At 44.9% G+C, this 24,227-nt stretch overlaps 1 protein-coding gene across 1 annotated transcript; it reads right to left on the reverse strand.

The window, feature by feature from the left end:
* Positions 1–132: 132 nt before the first annotated feature.
* Positions 133–22,658, reverse strand: pan2 (poly(A) specific ribonuclease subunit PAN2). The gene is made up of 27 exons (XM_061847124.1): positions 22,496–22,658; positions 21,839–22,144; positions 21,587–21,756; positions 21,388–21,508; positions 21,247–21,324; positions 20,871–21,141; positions 20,316–20,661; positions 16,741–16,837; positions 16,519–16,638; positions 16,313–16,432; positions 16,095–16,223; positions 14,320–14,519; positions 13,363–13,511; positions 12,334–12,440; positions 12,128–12,226; positions 10,657–10,745; positions 10,461–10,587; positions 10,248–10,385; positions 10,114–10,173; positions 8,282–8,372; positions 8,031–8,188; positions 6,234–6,377; positions 5,191–5,370; positions 5,021–5,114; positions 4,113–4,316; positions 2,980–4,040; positions 133–2,122 (listed from the first exon to the last, which is right to left on the reverse strand). Exons 2-26 carry the CDS (start codon positions 22,121–22,123, stop codon positions 4,006–4,008), a joined length of 3,612 nt encoding a protein of 1,203 aa, XP_061703108.1. The 5' UTR covers positions 22,124–22,144; positions 22,496–22,658; the 3' UTR covers positions 133–2,122; positions 2,980–4,005.
* Positions 22,659–24,227: the final 1,569 nt, after the last annotated feature.

Raw genomic sequence — 24,227 nt, forward strand, 5'->3', positions numbered from 1 at the left:
TTCCTAGTAACAATGTTGGAGTGAGTTGAGGAGCTTCACTATGACAAACGTGTCACGTAAGCAGTTGTCTTTTTTTTTTTTTTTTTGAGGGGTGGCGGGGGTGCAATTATTCCCAGATTTTCGCTATGTCTGTTTAAAAAAAAAAAAAAAGTCAAACCGATTCAAGCAAAATTGTAGAATTTTCCAGGGCACAGCCGATGCGTACATGTGGGAAACAACGCAGTGAGAAATGAAATGACCCATTTCGGGGGCGTCCCCTCCTGAACAAATGTGACACCGTTAGTTGTTTTTTGTGTGACTGGTGTGGGCTCATTTTCTTTTTTTCTAGATTGATTTCAATGTAAAAAATGATTTTCGTTTTGTTTTTTTTTTTGTTTGTTTTTTGCTTCTGACCATCACAACAGCCAACTTTTGTTCTTGTATTGTTTTGCCTTTTATTGGACAGGCCTTTTTACTCTTCCTTCCGTAGGAAATGTGATTTAGGGAGATAATTTTCAAATAGTTGTAAAAAGATATGCCCCACTGTGGGGTTTTTTTTTTTTTTTTTTTTTCAAAAAAAAAGCGCTTGCATTTTTGTACCACACGATTTTCACTGAGCTTCTCACTGTGTTGTCGGCAAAAAAATGAAGGAAAACAAATCGACTACGTACCTCACTTTGGAAGCTTTTCTGTGGCCTGTATCAAGCAAACGTTAGGAAAACGTAAATGAAAAAGTTGTTTTCGTTACCTTTTTTTTTTTTTTTTACATGTATATATCTCTCAACAATATGTAATTATCGCAGTCAATGGTTGTATTATTTTGTTCACCGTGGGTTGCTGTGGAGTGAGCCAAGATTCTTCCGACTGGAAAAAAAATACTTTGGAAAATATGACGCTACAGCGAGCGTTGGGTTAGCTTAGCGATCGAGCTAACCCTGCAGCTAACATCTTCAAAGTTCACTGACGATATTTCTCGTCGCGTTCATTGAAGCTCAGTTCCCACGCACACTTTGTACACGCGACAAGGAATTACTGATACTTTATTATTTTATTTTGTGAGCTATAAAGATGCTAGCAGCAACGTTTGCATCATGCAGCGGTCTTGGCGTAAAGATCATTAGCTTTTATTTCCAAAAGATGTTCACCCACCGAAGTGGCGATTGTCATTTCTGATGTTGGCTTGGTTAAAATTTCAAAACCGTGTCAATTTTTTGTTGTTGCAAATTGTAAAAATATGAGTTTAACGCCAAAGACTCGTTTTTGTTTTTTTTTTTTTAATCACAGTTAACCTTGCACCCCAACTCTTTCCTCGTTAGAAAAACGTAGACAGGGGTTTCTGAATCTTTTTTGTTTTTCCTTCTTGAATTTCTTTGCTGTATATACATGTATGCGTTTTGTAGGTGAATATTCACGGTAGGCATAACGGAAATTAGTTGCTGAGACAGCTGCAAACTTAAGTGCCTTTTCTTCTGCCCCCCCCCCCCGCACCTCCATCCAAACAATAAAACAAACAAAACCCAACAACCACACAGTGAATGGACCAAAGAGCTCGGCCACACTCGCCCGCACGCTTTCTTTCCCCCATTGGCACACCTCATTTATTACTAATAAATCATTTGCAATATACACTGAGTTCACCTTGAATTATTGCTAATTGTAGCATCAATTGATGCTTTTTTTTAATGAGTTAATCCCCCCAACCCCCGTTTTATTTGGCCTATCCACTGGAATGTGACGAGAAAAGAGAACATTTCAAATAAATTATAGTCCCGATTATTCTTATTTTTTTGTCTTTCAGATGTGAGGGGGGTAACATTTTTTTTGTTTCTGCACTTACAATGAACGACCAAGGGGCGGCAGTGTACAACGTGACATTCCGTACGGCTTTTGCTACCTCCAAATAAATGAAATTAAAAAAAAAAAAAAAGAACAATAGGTAGCCATTGTAATGAAATTGAAAATGCGTGAATTGCGTTTAACCGTATTGGAATGCGTTGAAATACGTGAAGTGTGTGTGGGGGGGGCAAAGGCCACGTTTGGCGACATCCGGGCACCTGGGCAGGGGTCGGCACAAATGACGACGTCACTGGTCAACCACCGTCCGCCATTTTCCTCGAGGTGGCGCCAAACGTGCACCACTGATCTAAAAAAAAAAAAAAAAAACAAACAAACAAAAAAAACCGTCAAAACTGAAGTCGACATCCGCCATCTTGATCCTCCCGAAACAAGCAGCGTTAATCGCCAGTTTCGTGGCTGTGAGAAAAGATTCCACAGGTAAGTTAGAAAGATTTACTTTGACACTGTTAAAGTTCGTTTGTCAAGGTTTTTTTTTCCCATTTTATTTTCTGATGAGCTTCATTCACATGAACAAAGTTTTGTTTCCGGTTGTTGTTGTCTCTGCTTCACCTTTAAAGACCGATGTTTTTTTTTTTTTGCGAAAAAGCAATGTCAATATTTTCCCAAACGTCATCAGTGGATAAGCAAGAAAGCACATTTTATGTGAAGTTTTTGATGAATTTCATAATCAGAGAACTCTGCAAATTGAATTTGATTTTCAAATGCAAGGAAACGAGTTGAAATTTTCTGTGTGAAATAAAGACGTCGCGGAGACAACAAATGAAGAATGCGTTTAGCATGTATTTGCCCAATGCCAGTCCTTCTTTCCAAAAATATATCGAACTGATTGACTTCAAATTTCACGATTTTATGACAAAAAATGCTTAGTTTTTTGCTATGTTATGATGACAGTGCTTCACAGCGTATTTTGGGAAAAGTTCACATGTCTCGGAAATCGGGCCCTAGCTAATATGCAAGGTTTTTTTTTGCTAGTCACGATGTTTATATGTCTTTCCTTTGTACTTGGCATTTTTGGGCTTACTAAGCCGAATAAAAATTCCTTCATGTTACCAGAACTGGAAAACATGTTAAGCTCACACGACCGGTTTTAAATCTACATGCCAAACTTTGAGAAAATCCCCGCAATAATCTAAATAATCCAACCTGTAAAACATGTCTTCCATAGGTTGTTGGAGTACCAAGATGGCGGCCAATTGGCCTCAACCAATCGACACACCGCTAGATATGTATGCATTATCCAGTTTTTTGTTTTTTTTTTTTTTAAGATAAGTGACTTGCACACGCAGAATTTGCATCAGAACAAAAAAAAAAAAAAACCTCACCGGGTCAAACGCTGTGGCCACTTCAGGTACATTTTAATCTGTGCGGGGTGCAGATTGGAGACATATTCTACGACTGGTTGTAATATGTGTGATTTGAGAAAAAAAAAAAAAAAAACGCATATGTGAGAATCTTCGGAAGTGAGGTACAATATTTCATATGGGCGATATATATTGTTTTCACTTGTATTTGTAAGCAAACATTTCAATTCATAGAGGTGTGAACATAAAATAAAATACATAAATATATAATATAAATAAAAATAATATATATAAATACATAAAATGTATCACAATTCACTAAACTCATTTTGTTGCATATTCAATATTTTGACGTGCGGAATGCGGCCTAAATGTGCTGGATTGTGGAAAAGAAGTGGAAAGTTTTTCGGACTCTCACATCGGCCTCGTTTGTTCTTCAAATCGGACACGTTACAACCGGTCAAAGTCTACAATCGCACATATATTAAAAACATACCTGAAGTGTTTTTATTCTGATGGGTTGTACTGTTTTTTAATGTTTACTATTATTATTGAATATAAACGCAAAGAAAATGACCTGGTCCCGTTTGCTCAGGAAGCTCCTCTCAGAATCAACAAGCGAATATTTTTCTTTTCTTCCGCAAACATACCAAAATATGACAGCGCTCAAGTTGCACTCGTTTATTTACATCCGCCAACAACTTTTTTTTTTTTTTTTCCTTTCCCCCAAGCAAACAAATCTTCGTTAAAAACAACTCGACTTCCTGTTCTCAGAGCCATTTCCTAAATAAAATGTCTAAACGGCGATCCAAAAAAAGCGGAGATCCCAGAAGACGGCCGTGACGGCGTTTTTTTTTTTGGGGGGGGGTCACAGTCCCAGGACGGCAGGAAACGCCGCAGCACCTGCCGGAGGAAGAAGAAAAGTCGCGTCAGTCCACGGGGCGCCCGGACGGGGTCGTCGCACGGTTTTCGTACTTTTCGGGCTGCCTCGGCCGTCTCCCGCGTCGGCGTCTGGGACTTTCCAATCCATCTGTCGGCCTTTCTCGTAGAGTCCCTTCAGGACCTTCCTGACCTCGTCGGCGCCGCCTCCCCGACTCAGCTCTAAGTACTTCCTGTACAGCTGCAGGGCCGTGCGAGCGTCCTCGATGCTGTCGTGGGTTTCCCCCTGGATGCTGAGGTCTGATAACGCAGCGCAAATGCCGATTTTTGGTAACATAGAACTGAAAAGAGCCCAGTCGAGAGTTTGTCGCTTGAACGCAAAAGTCGCATAAGGCTCGCAAAACGGGCGGGGTCGAAACCGATGACGGCGTTTCCGGGTTCGAAGCCGGGGAGTCTGAAAACAACGCAATCTACGTGTGTGTACTCGCCAAACCGCCAATGTATGCAGATTTGACGTTAAAGTTATGCCTGTACATTTTTCAAATGTGAGTGACTGGTAACTTCTGACTGCGGGGTCATGTGACGTTTTTTTGCATTTTCCACGGCTTGTCGCAAACAAGCGTAAATATTGCCAGTAACATTTTTTTGCGAGCCACCGTCAACGTGTACGAAACTTTCCGACATCGGGAGTTTGTTCGCTGCCACGGAGCCGTAAAACCGCTTTTGCCAAGCAGCTTTTTTTTCTTTTCTAAAGAGTACAGCGTTTATTTCAGTTGAATTCATTTCTGAAATTTTCGCCTGCCACACACCAGCCACCCGATAATCGGAACAATCGCCGGCCGCAACGAGTCTTCTACGCGATCGGACGTCGCGATCCGGACCAATCACAGCCGAGCCGTTTCCCGGATTTAAAATCGGGGAAGATGAACTGTTGAATCTACAGTACAGGAGGCGGGACGACACAAACGTTACGGCTGCACGTGTATCCGTCAACAATTCCTTACCGAGGAAGTACCAGGCCAGAAAGCGCAGCGATATCATCCTTTTCCGGGGCAAATGGAACAAGTAGACCGTGTCGATGACTTGGTCTTTGAGCACCTTGAAAGAAAGAGGCGGGCTGTCATCATCGGCGGCGGCGGCGGCGTCGTCGCGCGACCACCCAGCGCTTGCGTACCAATAAATTGATCACCCGGAAGTCCTTCTGCAAGCCGTGGCCGACAAAGCGAACTCCCGTGTCGATGAGGAAGCGCAGCTTGAGGTAGGTGGACTTCAGCGTGGTCAGGTGCTTGGACGAGATCTTGGCGTCCAGGTCGCCGGGTTTGATGCCGGAATACTGGGTCAAGTAGTCCACCACCTGCGCAAACGCATCGAGTATTTCCAGATGTTAGACAAAAATCCGCTGCATTCTTAGACACGCTTGTGACTTTGAGTGTGTATGGCTTTAAAATGCCGTGCCTGGCCCGGGGAGTGACATGGGTGCCAGATCACGCAATTTTTTGCTACCGTTGGGTCAGTACCGCCATCTAAAGTCCACCCACCGGCAGCCGTATTTGTTTTCCGCTTGACGATCTGCGATTGTATCACGTGACACGTCTGGAATTGTGATGGTGTGCTACGTTTAATTTTGGAAGGAGATCATCATTATTTTAGCACGCTCGTACCTTGAATGATGAGCACCCCAACTTCGAAGTCATGTGCTTGATAGATTCTCCCCCCCCCCCCACACACACTTTGTGTGATGAGCAAAATCTGGACTTCCGTACGTGAAATTCAGACATCAGTGGAGTTAAAAAAAAAAAAAAAAAAAAAAAAAAAAAAAAAGGTCACGGCCAAAGTACCAGAATGGAGGGGCGGGGGCAGGTATTTTTTTTTTTTAAATTTAGTCTTCCAATGATAGATTGTAAGAAAAGTGAACGATGAAAAGAAATAGCACCAAATGTTCATTGAATTCAAGCTTCAAACCACGTAAAATATGAGCCAGCCGTGCCCATAACGGACTTGGCCAAGCGGCACCGGCATTGTACTTTTCGTCAAAAATGAAAATGATTTACTTATCCATCCTATCATTAGGATGGCGAATGGTGACCTTGGCGGGTTAGGCTTGGATGGAAAAAGATGACACGCTAACGGGACAAGCCGAAAGGAAAAGAAGAAGCAGAAAGTGGTGAAAATGAAGAATTGCACGCGATGGGCGTGTCGCCCCCTCCTGGACGTCACCTGCTCCTGCGTGGAGATGTAGTCGTCGATGAAGGGAACGCCCTCGTTGGCTCCTTGGCCCCGCACGCACGTGATCCTGGCCACGGACATCTGACTGGGCTTGATGGTGGACTTGGTGCCGTCGCTGCGTAGCTCCGCCTCTTCCTGTGCGGGCACACGTCAGGCTCGTCACGCGGCGCACGTGCCACTTTCACGCTAATTTTGGATCCGACGGCCAAGTGGACGGTTCAACTTCGGAGGCGGTTACGGCGGCGCGGGTGGACGTCAAGCTGACCGTTTTATGTTAATGATACGCAAATGCAAAATTCATAACCAGGGACGTCCCGATCCAATTGCGAAATTGCGGGCTTGAGTTTTGGCCGAGACCAAGTTTCAACTTTGCGTTTTGTTGTGAACGAAATTGCGCCTCCGCGTAAAAACTACAAAAACATTCAACCCGTGCGCGTCGTCGCCAACCAAAGCAAACGCACGGAATATTGACATTATCAGGATTTAAAAGATTAGGCCTGCGGCAATAATTATACATCGTGGACTTATTTTTGGTGCATGGAATGTTGATCAAGGAAAAGATATGAGCAACATTCGGTGTGTGGACAAACTGAGCTGTTTATTAACTAAGCTCAGTTTATTAATTAAGCTTACTACAAATATGAATGTTTCGCTGTAGGGTTAAGGTTAGCCGACAAGCCGAAAGGAACTTCCTTACTTTTACTGCACATAAAGTAACTGCAGTGAATGTTTTGACCTCTGAGGGGCAGTGTGGGGCAGAACAAAGAAAATACAAGTCACAATCAAATATCAAATTACTGGGATGAACAATTCAGATTTTATAGAATAGATGCCAGAAAATATGACTCTTTTTCGCCTGTTTATGTGTTCATACAACGTTTGTGTTGCCAATTTTCATTGGCAACACAAATTCAATGCTAACATTTGTTTGCCGGTCAATGAGGTTTTTGAGCGCGACCAAAAACGAGGCAAAACAAAGGCGGTGCCTTATTTTAACATTCAATAGGTGTCATTCTTTTGTTTTGGGTTGTGTCTGTTTGGTGTTTCTGTAAACTCCATCTGGAGTGTAAAAAAAAAAACAAAAAAAAACTTGAAGCAAGCGACATGATCTTTGACTTCTTGCTACTACGTTTAGGACCTCAGCAACCTGTTGTCGGAATCGCACGGGCACTGCAATGCCGTCTGTGCGTTGTTGGATCGAAGACCTCGTACAAGACAAGTCAAATCTGAGACGTTACGTTGGCTGGATCCGATCCCGGCTCTTTTGCTGACATCGGACCGATTTCACAACTCAAAAACTGGATCGAGTCATCCCTACTCTTAACTGTAACGTAGTGTCATTGTGGAAACCTTTCAAGAGCTATTTATTCGCTAGTTATTCTTCATTTCACTTGAACTTAGCCTGTGAGCTCTGCACTTTTTATTACAATTTTGAAAAGATCCATCTAGTAATTTTCTGCTGGCTTATTCTCGCTAGCGTCGCGGGTCCGCTGGAGCCTGTCCCAGCTACAAAGAGAGCGATTGTCTGAGCGTTCAAAAAGTTTTTTTAAAGTGTACTTGAGATGCATTTAATTCATCAGGATTAAAGGAATTCAAACAAAAGTTAATATTACGACACTAATTTTTACTCTTAAGAGAATAGTGGCTCCAAACATCAATTTGAAGCCCCCTTGACCGACTTACTCATCAGAATTAATCCTGGACAAAAAAAAAAAAAAAATAATAATAATAATATTCTGAAGTCGCTCCCTAATCATGTTCAATTTTTCCTCGGACAAAGACGCTCACCTGGTTGAGCGTAACAAACTCGGCGTCCAGCCCCACCAGGTCGCCGGCCTGCGGCATCTCGCTGACCATGAGCGGGATGAAGGTGGCGTGAGTCTTGCGCTGCTTGCGAGCCAGCGAGGCCTCCGTCAGCAGCACGCTGGCGTCGATGGGGTTTTTAACTGAAGAAGAAAACAAACAAACAAACAAAAACAAAAAAACCGCTCCGTCAAGACTCCAGCGCCCGCGCGCGTTGCGCGGGAAGCGGGACTCACTGCGGAGGTCGTATTTGGTGTGGTAGTTCCTCTTGGCGTAATACAGGATGGCGGGAACTTTCCAGCTCATGTCGAACTGCGCCGCTTCCGTCTGTGGCCAACAAAATTCTCCTTAGCGTGCAAATGATCCACATACGCTGCCAGACCGCGTAGAACTCTTGATTTTTTTCAAATCGGACATGCAATCGAATGCATAATACGCTTTAATTAATTGCAACTCTCCAGATATGAGTGCATGCAAAAGAAATTGCTGTGGCTCATCCAGACGCAAACGATTTTCCTTTGTTCTCACCTTAACCAACTCCCGCTGTGCATTTTTTTTTTTTTTTTTTTTTTTACTGTCAGGTAAATCCTCTTTTTGTCCAAATACGGTCAATGTTTTTTCACAAACCAATACGATTGGTCTCCTATTTCTCCGCGTGCTGAAAATACTTTGAGAACGCATCGGTTGAACACCTGAACTGTCTGAGAAGTGTCATAAAAGTGCGCCTCTTCCATCACCCCGTGGGAGCCGTGCGTCGCCGCAAGATTGAAAGTTTTTTTTTTTTTTTTTTTTTCAAGACAGTGACCGGTGAAAATGCCGAAGTTGGAGACATTTGAGTAGGTTTGTATTGTTAAAAGCAAAGTACAGGGAGTCCTCGGTCTACAAACGAGATCCGTTTCTACTTTAGAATTTCGACTTAAATGGGACTCCAACGTTAAAGTCAGAATTTACATCAAAATATTTTGTATAAAAAGCAAATACATTGAAATAAATGTGCTGTGCTGAGCAATTGCTGCTATTGGAACCTGGTCCTCAGTCCTCAATGCTCTTCATCTCCACAAGCATCAAAGAACCTTGTTTTGCGATCATCGTATCCGACATAGGAACGGAACCTTTCACATGCGCTAAAATACGGCTTGGTCTTTAATAATTGCCACCACGGTCGACCGACTGAAGCCTCCTTTCTCCAATCTTTTTATCATTTGGAGTTTCGTTTCCATGGTGATGGATTTTTTTTTTTTTTTTTATGGCTGCAGAAGCATTGCTAAAAGACACAGCTTCCTTCTTTGGGGCGATAATGTCCAAAAAGGAGGGCGAAAAATGCGAACAAATACTCCCGGCCCACAAACACGGACAAGCATTAGCCAGAGAAAAATGGCGGACGTGGACGGGCACTGGAAAGGACTCCCTGTGATGGAAAGTCATGTTTTGGTCCAAAACTAAGTTTGCATGCAGACCAATATGTGGCTCACACTGCGTGTTTTATTGATTGATTGTGTTACTCTTTGCTTAGAAAGATGATAAAAACACAGTCGGATGCTTCCAAGAGGTCTGGCTAATAGGAAAGTAGTAATCGGTTCCAAAGAAGTGCTGGTGAGGTGATCCATCTCGTCTGAGAAGATACAAAGATCTTTGCACGTCAAGTAAGAGCCAAGTTTAGCCTGGATTGCTGGTTTTTAAATTGCTGAAAAAAAATGAAAGGGTTTTATGAAAATGCACTTAGGGCTGTGTTTAACGGGCGTTCCAAAATGAAATGTATCTAATGAGCTTCCACAATTTTTCAAATTTTAAAGCAGCTTCTTCCTCGACAATCACGGCGTGTTTTTCGCGAGTCGCTAAAAAGAAAAGTGGCTCCTTAAAAGGTCAGACCTCAAATCTCGGTTTTCCCCCGATGGAAGGCCTTCCCTTTTTTTGTCTGTGAGGTCGAGTCGCTAACTGAAGCGGAAAAATTTCACTCGATCGTCATCGCGAAGACAAAAACGGACATTGACTTTAAGGCTAGCGCGCTCGGGCCGTCTACAGTTTTTGGTTTGCACGCGCTGTCCCGGTGAAACAAATTCCTTCTCACCTTGTCGACGGGCTCAATGAGGAAATCGTTGAACAGATACCACTGCTGGTGCGTGACCCCCTGAAACAAACGTGGCTCATGAAGTCAAGCGAGCCGAGAGCGGGAGGGGAAAAACCCGCCCTGGCCCCACCGACCTCTTTCCTCTGGTGATACGTTTCTCCCACTTTGATGTGCGCCACCAAGTTTCCACCCGTGCGAGCGTCGAGGACGTGCGGCACGGTCACCACCAGGTCGTAGAGGGACGCGCCGTCCGCCTCCTCGGCCGCGCTCAACTGGCCGCCGGCGGCCAAAATGAGCAAACGGGGGCTTCCTTTGGTGGCTCCGTTCCTACTTTAGTTCACACTCACCTCCTCTCCTTCCGGCCAGCTGCTGACGTCCAGGCCTTGCGTTTTGCTGATGGACATCTTCAACGTGAGCGCCGTCCACACGCGTCTCAGGTCTTCCGAGCCCTCCGCGCTGCAAAGGTCCTCGCCGCTGGAAAATGATGAGAGCCTCAAGCGTCGGAATTGAAGAAGAGAGCAAGCGTGTGGGGGGAGTTCTTACTCCAGGCACCACTCCGTGGGCATGAGCGGCGCTTCTTTTGCCATCGCAGGCTCCGATTCCTCTTTTCGACGGGCTCTGGCGAAGGCGTACTGCGGAGAGAGCCGCGACCAAATGGTGGATTATGCGATGTGCCGTGGACGTCTGGATAGAGCTCGGGCACCTACGGCACCGAAGTCACGTCGCTGGCCGGAAAGCGCCGGTCAAACAAAGCATTCTTCAATGCTCGGTCGGGTGGAGAAGACACGAAAATACGTCTTAAATGACGACACACGACGCCCAGACTCTTGTCCGATACCGTCAGACGTTTAGAAGGGGATGATAATAAACGAAGGTACGCTCGGCACAGAGGACCCATATTTAATGCCGAAGTCGACTTAAGTCGCCGATAAGAAATTGGACTGTTACCCCGCTTGCGCTTGTCTTGGCCAACTGGATCTACACACGGATCTGGTGAGGAAATCGTCGAGATTTAACACGGAAGAGTTTGAAAGCGTAGAAAAGTCTGGACGCTTCCAAATACCTCCTCACTGGATCTGTTCTCAATCAAGAATAAATCCCACATAGCGATGGAGCCACTCAAGATTTTTTTCAATACAAATAATATTTCAATAAATGACCTCCGGTTTTACGCAAACTCGTATTCATTAAATATGATTGAAAAAAAAAAAAAAAAAGACAGCGAGTCGGCTCCTCCGTACACAGAAACGTGTTGCGGCCACACGTTAAACTTCGGTAAACATCTCCGTGACAGACTTTTTTTTTTTTTTTATTTTTAATATGCATCGTTCTCAAATGATCCAATGCATATTTAAAAAAAAAAAAAAAAAAAACAGCCGGGATAGGCTTCAGCCCCCGTACACAGAAGCGTGTTGTGGTCACATGTTAACCTACATAGACCTCTGTGTGATTGATGGTTTATTTAGTTTTTTTTAAATATGCAGTGGACTAATTTGAGAACAATGCATATTTAAAAAAAAAAAAGTGCCAGGGAGAGGTTTACCAAAGTTTAAAGTATGGCTGCAACACCCTTCTGTGTACGTTGGAGACGACTCCCTGTTGTTGTTCTTTTTTTTGTTTTTTTTTTTTTACGCATTGTTCTCAAATGAGCCAACCTGGCATTATAAATACTTGTTGGGAATTTGAGATTGAGAAGAACAATTCCTACTTGAAATGAAGTGATCGTTACCACACTATTGTGTGTATTTTGGTCGGGCACCATCCATCGATTTTTTTTTTTTTTTTTCTTCTGGTCTTTTCAGCTGGTTTTCTCTAAAATGACCTTTTTGAATATCTGTCTCTTCTGTTGTAATAACCAACAGCACAACAATGAATATTCTGCTCCGGTTCAACGTCCCCCCCGCGCTGTCGAGCAGCTCCTTTTGACCGGCAATACGGTGCCGCGAAAATGGTGACGTCACGTGCACGAGCTCTATAATAACTTGAATATCTTATCTTAACAAATGAAAATGACCTCTGCCTGAATCTTCCAGAATTCTGCCTCTTTAGCGCTGTTCACCTCGCAGTTGATGACCAAAACATCAGGGAGGCACCGGATGTTGCGTGTCTGGACCTGCGGGGGCGCACAAAGACGTCAAGAGCGCCGCCGCCGGACGAGCTCGGCCACCCGGGGGTACGAGGCGCAGGTGGGGGGGTGGCGGCGACGACGCGGGAACTCACTGTGGGCTGATACTTCTCGCAGTTTTCACACCACGCCTGCGTACTCTGCTCCAAACAGATGCTCTTCTTCAGGATGTCGGCAAAGTTGTACTCCTTGATGGTTTTGTCTGGTAGGTCGGAGCAAAAATATGGATTTACATGTGGCGGAAAATCTCAGCAAGCAGTGGAAAGTTTTGATAAAGTCTTGAAGAAAAGCTCACGCTTGTTTCAAGATGATTGTTGCCAGACGCAATTAAACTTTACAGTTGAATTAAATATAAGACAAAGAGGATTACACAGTGTGTATTCATAGGGTAGCGAGTTACCTTGTTGGCTCACTTTACATGGATCTGATATTACATGGATTTTTGTGTGTGTCATTTTTTATAGTGTAGCAGTCTTTTTTTGTTTGTTTTTTTTTTACACCATATTAATGTTCAGGATCCTGATGTTTCGAGTCCCGATCGGCTAAGGGGCTGTCGACCACTATCAACTGCCCTAAGTGGGCGCTGCCGCCGCGGCCGTGGTATTTTGGTGCACCCGCGTCGTGCCGCGGTGGCACTTCCGAAGTTACGGTATAATAGAGACACAAAAAATAAATAAACACTGCGAATGGAAATAACACACTATAAGTGGGAAACAAAACAAAATAAATCTCAGTTTTGTTGCTCATCCAACAATTTATCCATTTTAAACAGTGTCATGTGGAGACACCGCTCGACAGAACTGTGCGTCATCAGCAATAGCTACGAGAGCCAAAATTCAAGTTCTGAAGAATTTGACCCAAGGGTAGCATACGTGGGCTAAACCGGAGGAGTCCAAGAAGTGACCCTTGAGGCACCCCGTTGCCATTCCTTGCGATTGAACGCTTCCAATGGTTACAAAATAACCTTTTTCTTCCGGGTAGGACCGGAATGGTGCCATTTCCACGGGAGAAAGGCGATTTGAGGAACCAGTCTTTCGAGCTGAAATGTGGTCGGACGCAACGAATTCGACTCTAAAGTTAAGGCGACGTTGTGCTTCGGTCTTGAGAGGGCTCGCCGTACTCACCCAAAGAGTTCTGCTCAGGGTAATGCATGGTGAAGAGCAAGGTGAGGGAGGCGCGGACCGTTTCTTTACCACAACGACAAAGGCTGCTGTTCTCCACCTCGCATCCAAACAGCCTCCCGACGGCAGACTCGCCAGACGAGCCCAGAGAACTGGAAACATAACAAACCACTTGCCGTTTCCGTCCTGGATTTACTCTTCGGCCTGAAAGATTTGGGGACGGTCACCGAATTGACACCTCCCCTACCGGGAAAGTTAGAATTCGTCAAAGGTTCCGGGAATTGAAATAAATATTTTTTGTATTCACTCCGATCTAGATGAGATCAGATAAGAGTATTTAACTAATGCATTTTATTTAATATAAACTCTACTGCCTCCTCTCAGTGCTGCACTACTACATGAGACAGTAACGCAGGGGTGTGCTAAAAGCGCCACGTTGGATTTTTTTTTTTAAACAGACACGTGGGCCAGTTTTTAAAAAAAGAAAAAAAAAAAGTTTTTTTTAAAATCAATACAAAATAAAGAGTTTGTCCTCCTTTTTAATTGTATTATTCATCATAAAATGAACCATTATTATTTAATTAATTAACTAAATATTCATTAAAAAAAGATGAGTACAATTTGGTTGCTACCAACAATAAATCAACAAATTATCTTAGAAAGGAAAGAAATGAAGAAATGCATTTTGTCCGAGAAACAAATTTCAAGGAAAAAGCGGCTAATTAATGCAATAAATCTTATGAGATGATTGATATCCAAATTTTTCAGTCGGCCGTGTCTTTACAAACTATGCTGTTTAAAAAAAAAAAAAAAAAATGCACAATTTGTAGCATTTCATCTTTTTTTTTTTTTTTTTTTTCCCCCAGAGAAAAATGTCCGAATTCTCTGTCGTGCCACAACTTTTTGCACCCCGATGGAAGGACGGCACCGGCATTTTGAAAAGGTAACGCGGCCTCCGACCTGCTGCTGGCGCCCCTGTAGGCCTGCGGCCCCTCCTGCTCCTGGGTCTCCTGGTGCAACTGCGTGAGAATGAAGCGGTTCCAGCTCTGGATGAGGCGTCCGAGTCGGGCCTTCCCCGTTTGCTCGTCCGAGTCGGCGAGGATCAGGCCCAGTGCCGACGCTTCGGGGATGGTGCGAAACGCCCGCAGGAAATTACTCGCCTGGAAGACACAGTGCTCTTAAGATAATGTAGACATATTATATAACATATAATATACTTGTGACACACAGACATTATGAAACGCCAATAAACAAAAAACTCACAAAAATCATACTAAAGTAATGATGATCTCGTCCCAACTGGCAAATTTGGGCCAATTAAACACAAAACTATTCCCGTAATCTCCAGACTATAAACCGCGCCTTTTTTTTTTTTTTTTTTTTTTTTCACACAAAATTTATGCGGTGATGCGGCTAATTTGTGCATTTTTTTCCCCGAACGGCCGCAAAGGGGCAATCGAGCGGAAAGGTAAGAGTGACACAGGTGGAATATATGTACCGAGGAACTGACTTTTACCCGTTATGTTTTTTTTTTTTTTTTTTAAACCGGGCCTGTGAGGACTGTGCTAGCGTTTACGCTGTGCTAGCGTGTTGGACCGATGATACTGCTGCGTTTCAGTGATTTTTACCGGTATGTTTTTTTAAGCGCCCTGTTTGCACTGTGCTCGCGTGTTGCTGCTGTGTTACTTCCGTGTCCCAGGGATTTTTACTGGTATGTTTTTTTTTTTAACTCTCGCTGTGCTAGCGTGTTGCTGCCGCATCTCAGTGACTTTTACCGGTATGTTTTTTTTTTTTTTTAACCGGCCCTGTTAGTACTGTGCTAGCGTGTTGCTGCTGTGTTACTTCCACGTCACGGTGATTTTTACCGGTATGTTTTTTTTTTAACAGACTCTGTTAGCGCTGTGTTAGTGTCCGCGCTGTGCTAGCGTGTTGCTGACGCAGCTCAGTGATTTTTAACGGTATGTTTTTTTAACCGGCCCTGTTAGCGCTGTGATAGCGTCAGCACAGTCCTAGCACGTTGCTGCTGTGTTATTTCCGCGTCTGTGATTTTTACCGGTGTTTTTTTTAACTGCCCTGTTAGCACTGTGCTAGCGTGTTGCTGCTGTGTTACTTCCGTGTCTCAGTGACTTTTACCGGTATGTGTTTTTAACCGGCCCTGTTAGCACTGTGCTAGCGTGTTGCTGCTGTGTTACTTCCGCGTCTCAGTGATTTTTACCGGTATGTTTTTTAACTGCCCCTGTTAGCACTGTGCTAGCGTTAGCACTGTCTTAGCGTGTTGCTGCCACGTCACAGGCACTGTTTGGAAAGAAAAGCTAAGGTAGATTATCAAAACTTTTATAACTCTGTGTACCGTCTTTGTAAATATGTCGTGTTTCAATGTGGGCGCATGCGGCTTTTAATCAAGTGCGGCTTGTGTGTGTACGAAATGCTTTTTCCTTTAAAAATGTACTGGGTGAGGCTTATAATCAGGTGCGCTTTATGGTCCGGAAATTACTGTAATCTGTGGCATGAATGGCAACAAGTGCGTACAGAGGACAGTTGGACCTTCTGCCATCTCGGAGAAGAGCATTAATTTTGTTTCTTCTGATCGGCTGGTTACGTCACTGGCATTGATAGATTGGCAAAAGTGTAATAATTTTCCGACTAATTTGATTATTTCCCAGAGTTTCCCCACAGCTGATTATCCGCGAGGGCACGTGACCAGTCGATGTGGACAACACGGAGGCTCGGCTGACCTGACACGGATCCCCTCGTGACAAATCCAACATGTGGAAGAGGAAGCCGAGCTCGCAAGCCAAACAAAATTCCTTCTGACACAAATGATTCTGCACCAGACAGCGAACTGGCTCCAGAAAATAGAGAACCTAGCGTGACAACACAAATGTGAAAAGGTCCAGGATTGAAAGGATACAACCACGTTTCAAGAAATATGAGACAGAGTAAAATGTCTCACCTGGATCATGCAGTTGCAGTAAGCATTGGGAATGTGAGGCTCCAGGCCAGCAAACAGGGTTTTGTTGTAATGTTTGAAGTCAAAGTCCTCCAGTCCCAGTTTGGAGTATTTGATTGTCACCTTCCCGGGCACAAGAAGACCACAATCAGACAACAGATACGCTATAAAAAGAAATGAATGCCTTCACACAGAGGAAAAAGTCCAACCTTTCTGTACTTTTTGGGCACCATGTAGAGGTGCGGCTCTTCGTCACGCCCGATTGGTGACTCCGGAACCTGGTTGTAAGTGTCGTAGTCCTGCTCCACGTCTTTCATTTTGTAGGGAACCTGAATAAGGGGAGGAGGGAACGGGACGAAAGCGACGAGTGATCACCTGGACGTTGTCCACAGCGGCCCGATTTAAAACACTTGATGATGACTTCAACATGCCTGGTTCCGGGGACGAGCGCGAGGGTTCGCCGCGTAGCCGATGAATCCGACGGTCTTCATTGTGCGCAGGATTTCTGGGTCCACGGGAGGGGCTCGTCTACAAGACAAGACAAAATATATCATCTTTGCTATATTTGCTAATATTTTTGGGCTGTAAATCAAATGGACAGAAATAGCAGTTCGGATACTCTTGTTGCATAGTCTACGTTTTGGTCGTCAATGAGAGAGAGGACCAACATCGGAGTCTCCAGGAGGCTAAAATTGGAATAATCCGATCGCAGCAAACTCGACGTCACACTCATCTTGGCTGCAAACTGAAGCCGGAATGCAAACAAACAACTGCGCTTTCCTATCAGCCATTATTTCGTCCGTTGGAATGGTTCACACCTGCAGTCCCATTTCATTTTCTTTGTTGAAAAATAAACGCAAGTAAGTTTCTTTCGGCTTGTCCACAGCGTAACGTCTCAGTTGAACGCTCACTTGTTTGGCACAGTTTTTACGCCGGACGCCCTTCCTGACGCAACCCCTCTCGGGGAGTGGAGGCCACAGTGAGATACCAACTCACGATTGGTTTGCAAAAATCAATGCTCTAACCACTGAGCTATGGGGCCTCTATTTAATTCTTTATATTATTTCTCTCTAATTTCACTTTACTTTTTTTTTTTTTTTTTTGGGGGGGGGGGGGGTAGCATCAACAATTCCTCAAAATGTTCAAATTAAAAACTGAATGTTGAAATTGACGGCGAAATCCCCCAAAAAATACTTTGGGTTTGTTGCATTTTATCGGCAAGTTTCCCAACAATTGCTAGTAAGAAAGAGAACCGCAGGTACAATAAACTGACTCTCACGCGCCACCGTCTGTCTGTCTGTGCACTGCAAGTGTGTACGTTGCCTTTAGGCCGATGACCTAAATGGTGGGTGGCAGCAAACATTCCCTACCATGAAAATCCCTCCACCCCACACCCCAACTTTTTTTTTTTACATATGAATCTGTCATATTGTTGACTTGTTTTTATCTCGGTATTTTATTAGCATCTCGCCGTGCCCTTTAAAAACGCTCGGCAAAAGACGCGCATTATGATTGCGATTATTATTAAAAGCTGCTCTGGCTGAGAATTCCAAGTCGGGTACAAATTGTGAAAGCCCTTTGAAAGAAATCTCCCGAGACGTTCACTCTTAACACCGCCGCCAAATATCAAAGTTTTGAAGGTGGCGGTTGAAAGTGTGAGATTAAATCAGTGGTTCTGCACTGCTGATGATGAAAGGGGCGGGTGGGCGGGCGGGTGACGTGACTGAACACACACTCACAGCTGCTTGATAAGAGAACCGAGTGAACTTCCACACGGTTAACAGCTCGACGTGCTATTTCGACGCAGCGATAGTGACGCCACACATCTCCATTCTGGATAAAGTGAAAAACCCAGCGGCGTTCGTAGAACTCCACCTCCCACTGTGACTTCCCCCGGCCTGCCCGTGACTCACCCAAAGCCCGCTATCGGCTTCATCTTTCACGCCGGGCAATTCAAACAGAAGTCGCCGTGCGCTGTGGATTTCATGCAGATTCGGCGCGTTGCTAAATATTCCTGGGAGCATAAAGTTATCCGGATGACTCACAATAAACTTTGCTGAGAAGTAGAGGTGCAACACATTTATCCATAAAGAGTTTTGGTGATTTAATAAATATCCCCGTGCCTACGCGCGCCGGATTTCTTCTCCCACGTTCGGAAAACACGCCCGGTAGGTTGATTGAAGAGCGTCAATGACCCAATGGGGGAGCCGACGGTCGTTTGTTTCGTATTCGTCTGGGGAACAGTTCAGCGTGTGCTTTGCCTCTCGCCCGTAGATAACTGGGATAGTCGCCACCGTCCCTGCGACCCCAATGACCACAAGCGGGTCGGAACATGGATGGACGGACAATAATAAAGGATTTCATACTTGTGATAATACCGAAACGGACTGATTATCCAGTGCCCTACAAAATTAACGGCAAGCTCCATTCCTTCATTTTTGCTGTATGGTGAAGACATTTGGGTTTTGAATTAAAAAAAATGAGACAAAAGTTGATAATTCCATCATATGTTTCACCCTATTTACATCTAGATGTGTTAAACAACTAAGGAAAAAAGCAACTTCTGTTTGAATCTACCCACTTTTCAAGTGGGCAAAAGTTTTGGAACACGCGAGTGTTGCCTTTTCAATTGATTGCCAAAACATTCAAGCTTGTTTTGGGGTTTTGAGTTTCTCCTGCGAAAACTGCATTTGCTGTTCAGCAAACATGAAGCCCATAAAGCTGTTTGTGTCCATTTGGAAGCTGAGAGAACTGCAGAAAAATTGGGCATCAATTTGGTGTGTCCTGAATAATAAAGAAACTACCGGTGAACTGAGCAACGGAAATCAAACAGGGGACCGACAGCAGTTGATGACGGAAACATGGTAAGAGCTAAGAATGAAATGCGCAGAGACGACTGTCGGGGACATCACTGCCAACCTCCACAGGGCAGGACTGAAGGTATCATAATCCACAGCTCCAAGAAGACTTTGAGAGAAGAAAGATGGAGGCCAAACCACTCATCAGCAAAAAGAACCAGAAGGCCGGATTGGACTTTGCAAAGAGTTACTAAGATGAGCCACAAAAGTTTTATGGACTGATGAGGTCAAGATCAACCACTACCAAAGTATGACGAAAGAAAAGATCTGCAAAAGGTCATCTGTGAAGCACGGCGGCGGAAATGTACGGAACGGCGTCACTAGTCTTTATTTGTGGATGTAACTTGTGATGGTAGCAGCAGAATAACAGCTAAAGGCTACAAAATCTCTTTCCCCCCCCCCCCCCTGGTAATTTACAGAAAAATGAAAACAAGACTATTCAGGACGAGCATCATCGTGCAAATAGTGAGTGACCTACAACACAAACCAACAAAACAAAGGCCTTCATCTGGGAAAACATAGAAGGTCTTGGACTGGCCAAGTCAATCACCGGACCTCAATACTATAGAGCATGCATTTTAACTCCCGAAAAGGAGACTGAAGGGAGAAAACCCAAAACCAAACAACAACAGAAAAAAGGTGTACCACAGGCCCAGAAACGCTTTTACTTGAGTCAGTGCATCACAGGCTTGATGCAATTATTGCAAGTAAGGGTCATACAACAAAAAATGAAATTAATATCATTCATGTCTGTTCCAATAGTTTTGTTCGCGTGAACAAGGGGTTTCGATCCAGAGTTGTGTCACACGTCTACATGAAATAAAAGCTGCAATTTTGAACTTTTGTCTCATAATCATCTTTTGAACTCAAACGTCTTCAGAATACAACAAAAACAAAGGAACTGACCTTGTCGTTCCGGTACTTTTTTTTTTTTTTTTTTGGGGGGGGGGGGGGGTCAGGGGGGGGTGCAATGTATTTGTGTTTCATCAAAATAAGACATTTACAAACATCTGTGAGAACACTTTTGCCCATTTTGCGACATGTCCCAGAACAAACCGGTTAGTGAATTTGATCAATTTGAAATCAAATGAAATACAGGGGGTTGATTTTGTTTGCGCCAATCAATTGATCACTGAAAGAAGTGTTACCTCGGGCTGGGCGTGGCCAGCGCGGCGGGCCAGTCCGACAGCAGCGGCTCGGTACCGGTGAGCGTCATGGGAACGAGAGAAAGCGGCAGCAGGTCGTGGTTCCACTCCAGCTGAGGAAGCGTGTCCACGAGGCACGGCAGGGGAAACTCGGTTTCCCGGGAATAGTCATTGAACGAAACGTCGGGAGCGTCAGACCACAGGTGCACGCAACCCCCAGAGTCCCCGAAGGCTAAAGCTTGTTTGCTGGACGATACGTCAAAACTCATCAGCAGGTGGCCCACCGTGTTCACGTGGAAAATGTCCGCCACGTTGGCGAGGCCGGTGGGCTCGCAGAATTGGCACTGACCTGGAGAGGGGAAACACGGGGCGCGTATTTAACAGGAGAGGTTTCGCCATTCATCCGTTAATCGACAATGAAAATACGCGACGATTATTTTGATCATTCATTTGTCGTTTACAGCCGGCGCTTCATTTGAAATTGTCCAGATCTTCGGCTTCAAATTCGGGGTCAAAACGTATGACTTGTGGCATCGTACGACGTCGTCACCGCCGTACCCGTCTGTGAGATGATGGCCAGGCGGGACGTGTAAGTCGGAATGAAGCGCAGAAAGAGCGGGTCCACGTGGACTTGCAGCGGCGTGACGGCTCGCATCATGCGGAGGTCGTAGACCATGAGGAAGCGGTCGCAGGCCAAGCCGTTCAGTCCCCGGGTGGAGAAGCCGCACGCGGCCAGGAGGTTGCCGTGCACGTCGAAGTCCGACAGGCTGCCCGAGAAGGCGTCGAACTCGTGCTCCGTTTTGAACGTACGCAGGTCGCGGAGTGTCACCTGGTTTTCGACGGACGACAACGTGACTACTGAAATTCCCAACCCCCACCCCCCACCCCCCTCAAGAAAAAAAAAAAAAAAAAAAAACCTACTGAGCGTCCCCACCTTGCCGGAAGTGTGCCCGCAGAAGAAGAAGCGACCGGTTTGGCGCATAATTGCAACTCCGGGGACCTCCACGGTGAACTTTGTAGACACACACCATGACTTGAAAAACGTGATCCCGCACTCGCTATATGTGAAGCTCACCTTTTGAGTTTCCTGAACGGCATTCAAGTCAACTTCGGCGACGTAGTTCTGGAGTCCACCCATTAACAAAGTGTTGCTGTTTGTCATGAGGAGGCTGTGCATGTCGGCGCCTTCCTCCATCCTACAGTGGCAGGTGCGACATTAATACGAGAAATTAAACGGAACCTGCAATTCAGGCGGAGAGGAACGATGGCCGTACGGATAATCGAACATGACGAGGCCCCCGCGAGTGCAGCACTTGAGGTTGGACTTGGAGAGGAACAGCACGCCCGTTTCCAGGCTCTGAATGTGCCGGATGTCATCCGTCGCCTGCACTTGGAAAGAAGAGTAGCGGCCCATCGTCGGCCCGAAGAACGATGTGGCGTGGCCCTGTTGGCGAAGGGGGTGGGAGGGAGACACGATAAGCGCATTTGAAGGCCAAATACCCTCCGTGGATGGTCTCCGCTCTCACTCTGTGGTTCCCCATCCAAAGCATTTCTTCCTGCACGTCAAAATGCACGGCTGTCACGGGGACGCCGACTTCGGAGACCACGCTGTGGAGCTCGGAAAACATGCCCTCCAGGAGGTGCACGGGTTCGGGGACTGTCACGGCCAGGCCGTCCGAGTCCATCTCGACGCCGCGGAGGAGGTTGCGGTTGATGTGCGGATCCATGGAGGGCTCGATCCCTGCATCCAGAGTGCCGTGAAGGCTCGGAGAGTACTCCCCCATCCCTGTGTCCAGACCCTCATAGTTCATCGTGGGTCCGGCTAAAGCGGCCTGTGAAATGAAGGCGAAATTTGCGGTCAACTTTCAAAAGCGGGGAGAACCAGAAAACCTTCGCTTCGTGTCGGCTAAACGGCTCGCTAGCAAGCAACTGAAGCTAACACTGCAGGGATTCAACAAAACTCCTGCAGTTCACGAAACAATCGATAAATCATAAGAGACAATGACATTGGAGCGTGCACATGAGTAATAATCGCAGCTCCATTACAGCGAGTGGAATCGACCCACCGGCCGAGCATTGCTACGCACAGCAGGTTAGCTTCTAGCTAACAAGAAACAAATACGGAATCTGAACGAACGCAGACACACTTCGACAAAACAATCAACAATCATTGAAAGTCATACGTTCTTGTCGCGCTAAGCTTGAAGTTGGATTCGCCGTCCATATTCGTAGCAGAAGTCACGAAAAAGTAAAAACAAACAAAAAAAAAAAAAACACACACACACACTAAAATAATAAACAATAACACACGCGATGGCTGTGAACGCAACGGCGCAGTGGTGGTGCGTTCAAAAGCACATTTAAGAGCTCTGTTGCTGTGAATGTCTCCAAAAAAAAAAAAAAAAAGTACCGTAGTAGTAAATTTGATTGTTGGCGAATTTACCGAGTTACGGAATTTAATGTACAGCATTTGTAATTTTCCAGTGGCTAAATTTGATTATCTTATAGATGCAGGGAGACTTCATTCATATTTTTTCCTCTTGACACATTTTGAATGTCTGCATTGTTTGGATCGCCTTTATTTAAACGTGAAAAATATTTTTTCGGAGATATATTTCGGATATTATTAACTCACTTCAATAACATTTACTGATATTTTGTACGGGGCATACTTTCATATCCCAAAAGAGAGAGAAATCTCAATGATGAAATTGTCCCATCTTCCAAGTTCGGAAGAATCTTTCAAAAAGGTTCTTACTTTGAAAACAACACAAAAAGAAAAACAATTTTGATGCCGATTTCGTCTTTTTGTTTAACAATGAAAACAAAGAAAAACAATAACGGCTACAGAAATGTGCATTATTGTCTTTTTCTTTCCATTTTTGTCCCATGAATTATCCTTTAATGTGGCTTAAACGTGCGACACCGGTTGGAGTTACTCACCTGAGGGATGCCCACTGACGCAGGGAAATCCCTGAACTGTCACGCATCCTTGTTGATATAAATAAAGCCCCAAACGCGCATCACTCACAACACACCGAGGAGCAAATCTCGATACATACATCAGCGTCATATAAATTCCAAAAACAAAAACAAAAAAGAAGAAAACGACCATGACGTTGGTTTGCAAGACTTTAGCGTGTCTTTCCTGGCTGCTGGCGGCTTCCGTCTGCTCTTGGTGCGCCCCTGCCGGCCTCGTGGATGATGCGTGCGCGGACGTGCAAAGGAACTCCCTGCTACTAAACCAGCTCGCCAAAAACGCCTCACTGCAGGTAAGCGATTTGGAAATAGTCGCGGGTAGAAGTGATTTTTTTCAAATGTTTTGCGCAAAAGTGGGCGAGAGTATTCAAAGAAAATGTTTTATTTCATCAGACGGCCCCAACGATTTGGAAATGGCTTGTTGATCAAATAGATATACATAGCTGTGGTGTGGTGAAAAGTACTGTAAATGCCGAGCGAGAAATTACTGTACTATGTGAATTTCAAATTGTACACGAATAAATGAGCAATATCTATATTTTATACCCGAGCTGCGGAGAATGAAATGGACACCAGCAGCTTTTTTTCTTCATTGGCTCTTGATTGTTTCTGGATCTTCAACTCATTACATGAAAAAAAAAAAAAAAAAAAAATGTTTTACAGGCGCGGAATGGATCGAAGGATGTCTCGAGTTTCTTGTTCACACCTGATTGGATCGAGGCCAAAGATAAGTGCGATCCGAAGACCTTGAGCGAGGACTCCACTGTAAGTAGCACAGAACGCGATTAGGGTAACATTGGAAGTACAGCGCAGTAAATTGTGATGTCACGCATCCCTCTCGACAGCCGTGCGTTGAAAAGATCGCCAAGGTCCTGAGCAGCCACAGATCGGCCCTGAAAACTGTCACGGGGTTCATCAATTGTTCAAAGGCCGCCG

This window comes from Syngnathoides biaculeatus, chromosome 2 (assembly GCF_019802595.1).
Source record: "Syngnathoides biaculeatus isolate LvHL_M chromosome 2, ASM1980259v1, whole genome shotgun sequence".
Lineage (NCBI taxonomy): Eukaryota > Metazoa > Chordata > Actinopteri > Syngnathiformes > Syngnathidae > Syngnathoides > Syngnathoides biaculeatus.

Excerpts from the sequence above, each read along its gene's own strand:
- pan2 (XM_061847124.1), bottom strand. The coding sequence starts at position 22,123 with ATGAACTATGAGGGTCTGGACACAGGGATGGGGGAGTACTCTCCGAGC. Across the intron at positions 10,386-10,460 it reads GCTGGCCGGAAGGAGAGGAG|TTGAGCGCGGCCGAGGAGGC; the intron begins GTGAGTGTGAAC and ends GCCGGCGGCCAG. Across the intron at positions 10,174-10,247 it reads CGTATCACCAGAGGAAAGAG|GGGGTCACGCACCAGCAGTG; the intron begins GTCGGTGGGGCC and ends CGTTTGTTTCAG.